Source organism: Salvelinus sp. IW2-2015, linkage group LG20 (genome assembly GCF_002910315.2).
Source record: "Salvelinus sp. IW2-2015 linkage group LG20, ASM291031v2, whole genome shotgun sequence".
NCBI lineage: Eukaryota > Metazoa > Chordata > Actinopteri > Salmoniformes > Salmonidae > Salvelinus > Salvelinus sp. IW2-2015.
Genome location: NC_036860.1, coordinates 62978359 through 62989000, shown reverse-complemented (window position 1 = coordinate 62989000; position 10642 = coordinate 62978359). Strand labels below are relative to the sequence as shown.

General features: G+C 43.2%; 1 protein-coding gene across 1 annotated transcript in view; it reads right to left on the bottom strand.

Moving 5' to 3' along the window:
- The window catches only part of LOC111980050 (integrin alpha-2-like), a 51029-nt gene that overhangs the window by 13896 nt on the left and 26491 nt on the right, over positions 1-10642 (bottom strand). The window contains exons 4-18 of the mRNA XM_070449562.1: positions 10146-10237; positions 9694-9785; positions 7513-7627; positions 7232-7359; positions 6780-6928; positions 6223-6373; positions 5593-5758; positions 5310-5383; positions 5064-5202; positions 4659-4804; positions 4318-4461; positions 2762-2965; positions 2490-2620; positions 1746-1909; positions 1355-1503 (exon numbers count right to left, since the gene is read on the bottom strand). Coding sequence (XP_070305663.1) covers positions 1355-1503; positions 1746-1909; positions 2490-2620; positions 2762-2965; positions 4318-4461; positions 4659-4804; positions 5064-5202; positions 5310-5383; positions 5593-5758; positions 6223-6373; positions 6780-6928; positions 7232-7359; positions 7513-7627; positions 9694-9785; positions 10146-10237 — 2044 coding nt within the window. The remainder of the gene's footprint in view (positions 1-1354; positions 1504-1745; positions 1910-2489; positions 2621-2761; positions 2966-4317; positions 4462-4658; positions 4805-5063; positions 5203-5309; positions 5384-5592; positions 5759-6222; positions 6374-6779; positions 6929-7231; positions 7360-7512; positions 7628-9693; positions 9786-10145; positions 10238-10642) is intronic.

The window sequence follows — 10642 nt, the reverse complement described above, 5'->3', positions numbered from 1 at the left end:
AGCAATTTATTAGGAAATGGAAGACATACAAGACCACTGAATAATCTCCCTCCGTCTGGGGGCTCCCACGCTAAGATCTCACCCCGTGGGGTCAAAATGATCACAAGCACGGTGAGAAAAATCCCAGAAGCCACACGGGGGGACCTAGTGAATGAACCTGCAGAGAGCTGGGACCAAAGTACGCTCTCAGTAACACCACTACGCCGCCAAGGGACTCAATCCTTGCAGTGCCAGACGTGTCCCCTTCTTAAAGCCAGTACATGTCCAGGCCCCGTCTGATTTGCTAAGAAGAGCATTTGACTATCCAGAAGAAGATTGGGAGAATGCATATGGTCAAGAATGAAACCAAAAAGAAACTTTTTGGTCAAAAACTCAACTCGTCGTGTTTTGGAGGACAAAGAATGCTGAAGTTGCATCCAAAGAACAACAATACCTACGTGAAGCATGGGGTGGAACACATCATCCTTTGGGGCTGTTTTTCTGCAAAGGGACCAGGACGACTGATCCGTGTAAAGGAAAGAATGAATGGGGCAATGTAATCGTGAGATTTGAGTGAACACTCACTTCCATCAGCAAGGGCTTGAGATAAACGTGGCTGGGTCTTTCACATGACAATGAATCCCAAACACAACCGCCCGGGCAACGAAGGAGTGGCTTCGTAAAGAAGCATTTCAAGGTCCTGGAGTGGCCCCTAGCTAGTCTCTCAGATCTCAACCCCATAGAAAATCTTTGCGAGGGGTTGAAAGTCCGTGTTGCCAGCAACAGCCCCAAAACATTACTGCTCTAGAGAGAATCTGCATGGAGGATGGGCCAAAATACCAGCAACAGTGTGTGAAAACCTTGTGAAGACTTACAGAAAACGTTTGACCTCTGTCATTGCCAACAAAGGGTATATAACAAAGTATTGAGATAAACTTTTGTTATTGACCAAATACTTATTTTCCACCATAATTTGCAAATAAATTAATAAAAAATCCTACAATGTGATTTTCTGGATTTTCTTTTCTCATTTTGTCTGTCATAGTTGAAGTGTACCTATGATGAAAATTACAGGCCTCTCTCATCTTTTTAATTGGGAGAACTTGCACAATTGGTGGCTGACTAAATACTTTTTTGCCCCACTGTATATCATGGATTGGTCAGTCCTTGCATCCATAGCTCTGTCTATGAATTTGAGAGTGGTTATGCTTTGTTATTGTTTCAACTGCGGATTGTCCCTTTAAGTGTTGTTGAAAGGATGCTTCCTCCATTCAAAATGAACACAGTAATTCAATAAGACCTGATGAAGGAGGAAAACCAGACACACTTCATTCAGMAAACCATCATCAAACCATTTCATATTATCTATCTTTACCTGAACAAAGACCTCATAGGTGTCACAGACCTCCCTGGTGGAAACCCTGATGTCTTTCTGCAGGACTCTCTCCGAGTTACTGAACTGACCTCTGGAGGTGACACGAGACGACTGGAGATCAGCATCCAGGGTCAGGTTGTACCTGAGAGCTGAGGTGAGACGTAACAGAGGCAACAAGACACAATTAGAGGGTGCTAAGACCATTGCTATGATGTGAGAAGCCCCTGTAATACTGAGCGTGACCACTGATATGACAGTGACTGTGGAGAGGGGAAGGGAGAGGGAGAGAGCAAGAGAAGGAGAGAGCGAGAGAGAGAGGGGGGGAGAGAGAGGAAGTGGAAGAGAAGGAGAAAGAGAGAGAGATAGATTGACACAGGAAAGCAGGGCTTACCCACAGGTCCTACAGATATGTTGGGCCTGAAGGTTGCACTGAAACAGACAGTGGTATTGAAGCAGGACACCAGCCTCCCACTGACCCTGCACGTCTTACTCAGGATGTTGACCTTGTCTGGGTTAAAGGTCGCCCTCGCTGTCACCACGGCCAGACCTCGAGACCTGGGAGAGGAACAGTCTACTGAGTATTCTTGTCCTAATCCTAATCATTAAGTCATACTGTAGGAGTCAATTTTAGATTGGTTGATTGATTCATTCCTGTATTGGTTAATTGATTGGTTAATTGGTTGACTGATTGATTGATTCATTCTTTAAATAATGATATAATGGACATCAGCAGCTATGTAGAAGTGGTTAGCAGCAGTGTCAGACCCAGTSGGGAATGGACAGCATAGTATTTCAGCTAGCTGTTTTGCTCTTCATATGGAGTGGGACAAGATAACAACACTCAAGTAGTTGACACAGTTAAGACCAAGCTGTCCATGAGACAGCACATCTCCCTCAGTTAACTAAAACTTGAGGAGACAAGTATTGGATGTTTCTCTCACAACCTACTGTAATTCCATTGGTTTGGTTTAGAGTTACTGTCACCCAAAATAATTTGGCCAGCTGCTAAGAACAGCTGGCAACTTGAGTGGGACGTGTTGGAATTGTGGGAAACAAAATGATATAGTTGACCTCTGAAGAGGGGGAGTGGAACAGGGTTAAAACAAAGAAAAGAGAAGAACCTAGCGAATCTCACCAGAGCTGGACCACCTTCCCATAAGCCCCCACTGATACATCTGGGATGGTGTCATCGTTTAGGTCGGAGTTGGCGTCAAGGGACCGCCCAAAATACTTCAATGCAGGGTCCAGCTTGGAGCCCAGGATTCTCTGAAATGAACAGGATTAAAGATGATCTCACAACTGGATCTCACATCCAATGCTCACGTTGGCTGAATTCTAACAGCCTGAGTACCATCTGCATCATCAGCAGGTCTGTATTCAGAGGACAGTGTTGAGTCCTGTCGCTACCTGAGAACACTGTGTCCTCAGTTTCTTCTTGTCCCCGTTGAAGACATAAATGACCCCCCTGTTGTTGTCTTCCAGCGGGGCTCCCACCACTACATCACTGTAACCATCCATGTTGAGGTCAGGTACCGCTGAGATGGACATCCCAAAACGAGCGTTGTCCGCCGGGGACGGACCCTTCAGGATCCCCTGGTCACTTAGGATGCCCTAGAAACACCAATGCAAAATAATTCATTTTGAATATATTGTAAGTGTGCTCAGGATGATCTCTTTCACAATGTCCTGAACCACTGTGCTCAGAAGTTGTGGTGTGTACACCAACTTGAAAGCATTAGATGAAATATACAGTATTGGGTCTGCCCTCAAAAAAGAGATGAAAGGCTTTAGGAAGATGTGCCGGGCATTGTCATGAGAAAGCTTTGGGAGTAGGTTACAGTACCGTAGAGTAGAGTACAGTACATATAGTAGACTGCAGTAGGTTACAGTATAGTAGAGTACAGTACAGTACAGTACATATAGTAGACTGCAGTAGGTTACAGTATAGTAGAGTAGAGTACAGTATAAAAAAAAAAACATTGATTGAACCTTTATTTAACTAGGCAAGTCAGTTAAGAACAAATTCTTATTTACATTGACGGCCTACCAAAAGGCAAAAGGCTTCCTGCGGGGATGGGGGCTGGGATTAAAAATAATAATAAATAAAAAAATATAGGACAAAACACACATCACGACAAGAGAGACAACACTACATAAAGAGAGACCTAAGATTACAACATAGCATGACAGCAACACATGACAACACAGCATGGTAGCAACACGACATGACAACAACATAGTAGCAACACAACATGGCAGCAGCACAACATGGTAGCAGCACAAAACAGGGTACAAACATTGTTGGGCACAGACAACAGCACAAAGGGCAAGAAGGTAGAGACAACAATACATCACGCAAAGCAGCCACAACTGTCAGTAAGAGTGTCCATGATTGAGTTATGAATGAAGAGATTGAGATAAAACTGTCCAGTTTGAGTGTTTGTTACAGCTCGTTCCAGTCGCTAGCTGCAGCGAACTGAAAAGACGAGTGACCCAGGGATGTGTGTGCTTTGGGGACCTTTAACAGAATGTGACTGGCAGAACGGGTGTTGTATGGGGAGGATGAGGGCTGCAGTAGATATCTCAGAGTATCTCAAAGTACAGTACAGTAGACTACAGTAGGTTACAGTACAGTAGAGTACAGTACAGTAGATTACAGTACAGTAGATTACAGTACAGTAGACTACTGTAGGTTACAGTACAGTAGAGTACAGTACAGTAGACTACAGTAGGTTACAGTACAGTAGAGTAGAGTACAATACTGCACAGTAGAGTACAGTACAGTATACTACAGTAGGTTACAGTACAGTACAATACTGCACAGTAGAGTACAGCACAGTAGAGTACAGTACAGTAGAGTACAGTACAGTAGAATACAGCACTGTGCAGTACAGTAAAGTACAGCACAGTGCTGTACAGTATAGTACAGTACAGTGCAGTAGAGTGCAGTATGTGTGGCTTACCTTGGTGAAAGAGAGGAGATAGACCTTCCCAGTCTCCTTCTTCTGTTCATTCATGAACATGGGAGCGCCGACCAGCAATATATCAGACACACCATCTTTATCCACATCCAGAGGGCAGAGTACACTGCCATAGTAGGAGCCTATCTACAGAATAGTAAGCACATGGAACACACAGTATCTTCAGAACCAGTGAGCAGAAACAAAGGATAACAACATTAACAAGTCAGATATGATAGATCACACAGAGATAATAGAGAGAACAGAGATAATAGAAAGCTATGACATCTACCACCAGAAAAAAGGTACATGCTCTTCTCTGTCAGCCAGTCCCACTCTCGTACCTGATCTCCTCTCTGGGAGTCTATGACGGTGGGTTGTCCCTTGCTGTTGATGATGTACACTATGACCTGTCCAGTGTGGTTGGACCGAGGAGCGCCAGCCACGTAGTACTCCGTGCTGCCATCATTCAGCGTTGTCACAGAGTAGCCTGAACCGAACAGCCAAACAGAACATTATGGATTGTATCAATATCCAGTGCTAGAGGTCTTACTGCCAGTCACACTGTAAATCAAGATATATTTAGTTTGAGCTCCAATAAACATTCAAATTGGCTTAGAAATTGTTGGAAAATCAAGAGGCGTAAGATTGGCTTGGTGCTGTATGATAAACCAACAATAAAATAGCACCGCTTAAAATGAAGATAAAGGAGTAAATATTGACTTGTAAAACATATCAAACTCACATACCTAATAGTGAACTGTGGTTTCTGTCCTCTAGAATGTTCTCGAAGGCCGTCTTGGGGAAGATGTCTGATTTCTGAGGAGTGTAGTGAACCACAGTACCACTCCAGCCATAGGCCCCCACTGCACCCAGCATCATCATATTCTAGAACAATTGGGAGAGAATGGCTTGTTTAAACATGCTGAATAGTGGCTTACAGGTTGGAAATACATGTGGAGGTTTGTGTGATAGTATCCTTAGCCCATACATACCTGCTTCTTGGTTTGGTGTGCACTGAAGCCCACTTGGGACATCTCCATCTGAAAATCACCCCCTTTCCCAGTACCTGTCTCGAGACAACACACAATGAAAAGATTAGTGGCTTTGTTTACTGTCCTGTACAGAGTAAGACTGCTACCTTCTTAAAAGGTAACATGTCTTCAAGATCCATTCATATTGTTGGAATGTATATAGGTCGATATTTTTTCGTTATGGATACAAATTTGACCTCTATTAAAAATTCTGAATAAATGACTTTAGAAAACGGTAGTGTACCCTCTATATTGAAGATTCTGTCTCCCAGAGTTCCAGCGATCTCAAGTAGAGCTTCCTCAGCTGACACATTAAAGAAGTACCTGTCTGTCGGGGTACTGGCGATGGACTTGATCTCAGCAATCAGGTTTTTAGTGTCGATGTCATTCCTTATGTAATACCCGAGGACCTAGAAACATAATAAATAATACATTTTAAAGCGATTTATATTAGAATGAAAGGGACGATTAATAAAACATAAAAATGTCATGTTATAAAGGGATCAAACAGTAAATGTTAATACCTCACACTCAACACTGTATATACGTATACCTATGTGCCTTTTGCTAAAGAGAGACAAACCTAGATACAGTGGGGAGAACAAGTATTTGATACACTGCCGATTTTGCAGGTTTTCCTACTTACAAAGCATGTAGAGGTCTGTCATTTTTATCATAGGTACACTTCAACTGTGAGAGACGGAATCTAAAACAAAAATCCAGAAAATCACATTGTATGATTTTTAAGTAATTAATTTGCATTTACAGACCTCTACATGCTTTGTAAGTAGGAAAACCTGCAAAATTGTCAGTGTATCAAATACTTGTTCTCCCGACTGTATATAAAGTCAAGCTAAATGTGATATTAACTTACAGCAATACCAAACCGGGTGATCTTCTCCTGCTCACACTTCCCGATGACGTCGTCTTTGAGGCCCTTGTCGTGAGACTCTCCATCCGTCACCACCACCATCACCTTGCTGGCTCCAGGTCGGGCACCGTTCGTAGGCAGGAACGCCTGCCGTCTGAGATGCACACTCAATAGGTGTCAAACAGCAACATCCGTCTCAAACCCAAGTCAATAGCAATAAGCATGTAAAGAAATAGCTTCTAAAACGCTTGTTCTGAACACATTTTATTGTGTTGGATTCCATTGAATTCCATTCTTCCAAGTGTTCTATTCCTTTCTATTCTATTCCAGTGTTCCATTCTAACCTCCTCTTTGGGGGGTTTTCAGTTTGCAAATAGAGATTCTAATCCTTTTGTTCAAGTCTTTTTATAAATATGTTGAGTCAACAGAGGCAGGATATGTTTATTTAGAATACATGAGGTCACAGTCACCTAAGGACCCATTGACTACCAGAAAACAAGAGGAAATTACTGAGAATGTTGGCATTGCAGGCAGGGAAAGTGTTGCTCACTGAGACGCACCTGGCAAATTCAATGGCCCGGAAGGTGTTAGTCTCCAGGCCTGACTTCTGGGGTATGTTCGCTGCGGCCGCAATGATTGAGTCTTTGGTTTTGTAGGAGTTCAGATAGAATTCAAAAGCCGGATCAACCGCGTACTGTATAATACTTACCTGAAAGCAAAAACATAAAGTCAACAAACAAACTGATAGGACAAATGCATGTCATTTACTTGGGCCAGGATTCAATCCGACAGTGGGTTGTCGGCAATGCGGCTTTTAAAGGCAAGTTCTAAATATGCATTGTTTATCGTGAATGAGATCTCCTAGAACGCAGGAACATTCCCTTTAAAAGCTGCATTGTCGATTGCATCCGGCTTTTGACAATTCCTATAAATAAATGGCAGTCGTGGCATTTCATTCTACCTGAGCCCAGGTAGAAATGAATGTACAGTACACAACTGTGATCCCACTTACCTGAGTATTGTCAGGTCCAATATCCAAGTTCTCCAACAGTTTCTTGAGGAAAGCCACAACTGGTGGCCAGGGATATATACTGTTAGAGCCATCCAAGACAATAGCAATATCCATGGGACCCCCACAAGCTGGAAAGATGGTAGCCATGTATAACTCCAATTACAAAGGGGCGTTAAATATGATATACAGTAGGATTTCATTTATACTTTTAATCAAAGGTGACAACAATACAGAATTCTTATTCTAAGGATACACATGTAAAAATGATTGTGGACTCTTACTCTGAAGGGCAGGTGAGAATGAAGACAGGGGGTTGAAGAGAGGGTTGACTTCTGCACAGATCCCTGGGTAGTAATACTGACTGCCACATTTCTGAGCCCACAGAGGTCCACATGTCTACCAGGAAAAGACAAGACGACGCATGAGACAGACGGTAAAACATCCAAAACAACCTTTAGGCTATCAGCCAATCCCAAACTGATCTTCTAGGAGCTTTCCAACTGTACAATCAGATATAGGTTAAATCTGCTTACCATGAATACATTTCCCTTGTGACCGTGCGGGCTAGGGTTACGGTAGCTAGGGTTAGGGTAGCTAGGGTTAAGGTAGTTAGGGTATCTATGGTTAGGGTAGCTAGAGTTAGGATACCTAGGGTTATGGTATCTAGGGTTAGGGTAGCTAGGATTAGGACAGTTATGGTTAGGTTATCTAGGGTTAGGGTAGCTAGGGTTAGGTTATCTAGGGTTAGGGTAGCTAGGGTATCTAGGGTTAGGGTAACTAGGGTCTAAGGCGATATCCTAGTTTAGGGTAGCTAGGATTAGGAATAGTTATGGTTAGGTTATTTAGGTTTAGGGTAGCAGAAGTAGGGACCTAGGGCTAGGGTATCTAGGGTTAGGTTAGCTAGAATTAGGTATCTAGGTTTAGGTAGCTAGGATTAGGGATATTATGGTTAGGTTATTTAGGTTAGGGTAGCTAGAAGTAGGGGACCTAGGGTTAGGGTATCTAGGGTTAGGTTAGCTAGAATTAGGGTTAGGGTATCTAGGTTAGGGTAGCTAGGATTAGGGATAGTTAGGTTAGGTTATTTAGGGTTAGGGTAGCTAGGAGTAGGGTAGCTGGGTTAGGGTATCTAGAGTATCTAGGGTTAGGGTTTCTAGGTTCAGCGGTATCCAAGGGTTAGGGTATCTAGGTTAGGGTAGCTCATGGTTAGAGGTTAGGTATCTAGGGTATAGGGTAGCTTGGATTAGGTATCTAGGGTAGAGGTATCTAGGGTTAGGGTAGCTAGGGCATGTAGGGTTATGGTATCTAGGATTATGGTAGCTATGGGTTATGGTAGATAGGATTAGGGTTAGGGGAGCTAGGGTATCTAGGGTATCTAGGGTTAGGGTAAGTTAGGGTATCTAGGGTATCTAGGGTATCTAGGGTTAGGGTAGCTAGGGTTATAGTAGGTAGCAGGTTAGGGTATCTAGGGTTATGTAGCTTTAGTTATGGTAGCTAGTTAGGGTTTGGTAAACTAGGGTATCTAGGGTTAGGGTAACTAGGGTTAGAGTATATAAGGTTAGGGTATCTAGGGTTAGGTAGCTAGGGTATCTAGGGTGGTACTCTAGGGTTCAGAGTATATAAGGTTAGGGTATCTAGGTATCTAGTGAGGGTATCTAGTGTATTGGTAAGCTAGGTTATGGTAGCTAGGGTATCTAGGGTTAGGGTAGCTAGGGTCATCTGGGTTATGGTAGCTATGGGTTATGGTAGCTATGTTAGGGTTAAGGTATCTAGGTTAGATGTGGTACCTAGTGTTAGGGAATCTAGGGTACTAGGGTTCAGGGTATCTAGGGTTAGGGTATCTAGGGTATCTATGTTAGTGGTCTAGGGTTAGGTAGCTCAGGTACGTTGGGTAGCTAGGGTTCTGTTAGGGTAGCTCAGGTATCCTAGGCGTTAGGGTAGCTAGGGTTAGGGTATCTAGGGTTAGGGTGGCTAGGGTTAGGGTGGCTAGGGTTAAGGTTAGGGTGGCTAGGGTTAGGGTAGCTAGGGTTAGGGTGGCTAGGGTTAAGGTTAGGGTAGCCAGGGTATCTAGGGTTAGGGTAGCTAGGGTTAGGGTGGCTAGGGTTAAGGTTAGGGTAGCTAGGGTCAGGGTAGCACAAAGTCCTGGTTGGATCAGCACAATATTTTTTCTCTCACAGATTTGCTGAGGGAGACGAGGGTGGCTATGATCCTGTGCTTTAGCAGACACCTCCAGCAGCGTGTGTGCATTTACTCAATGTGTTTTTATAGTATGTGTTGGTCTTATGTATTTGGTGTGTCTAGTAAGCACGTATGGTGTATGTATGTGTTAGAATTTGGCAGACAGCAGAGCTTCTTTCTCCAGCAGCAGGTCGCCATATCTCTGTTGCAGCTCCTTCTCTCTCTCCTGCTGTCTCCCCACATCCTCCCTACAGCTGTACAGAAGTAGTGATGTAAAGTCTGCTTACCATAAATGTATCTTCTGTAGCTGTACGGGTTAGGGTCAGCCCCAGGCTCATGTTGACATTGACATTACTCACTGTTGATATGCTGACTGAGTCTGTAACAGGAGAGGAAGAACAGTTAGTACACTGTCCTTACAGGAAATAATTATGCGGGAATAAGAAAACACTTTAATGTAAAGTGTTATTGAATACATTCTCATTGTGTAATTACAGAGGTTTACTAACATTCATTAAAACACAAAATGAGCACAGTGAGTTCAATGAGAACTCTCAACTCTGAACAAAATCCCATCCTAACTACTGTGGCCATCATTCTGACTGACAGACAGATTTGACAGGATTCAAAGAGATTTAAAGGACTGTTATGGTAAAACACAAGATAAGACTACATGAGTCACACAAGGATTGCTAAAAGAATAAGAGTTGTTTATAGAAAATAGCTGGACCTGTCTTACTCTGCAGGTTGAGTCTCTGACATCCTGAACTGGCCCCTCTGATCTCACACTTGTAGACGTCTCCTTTCCTATCCTGGTTGTATCCACTCCACCTCCACACCGGGCCGAAAGCAGCCAGCACACCTGGGAAAATTACACACGAGTGTGCTGTATTTTTCACATCACGACATCACACACGACACAACACACACACACACCACACACACACACACACACACACACACACACACACCACACACACACACACACACACACACACACATTACAAATAATTACCTACAATGGTGTGAAGATCTAATTACTTCATTAATGGCAACTACTGTAATACCATGTCAGGAATATTTGGATACAGTACCATACATTCACGACAAAGACAATTAGAGTAACAGTGATCTGTAAGCAGAGTTTGTCCTTTTCTACAGGTGTGGAAGGTAAACACATACTCTAGGCCAACTGATCTTCACTACACAAGGTTTTTAAATCATCTCTCTCTTTGG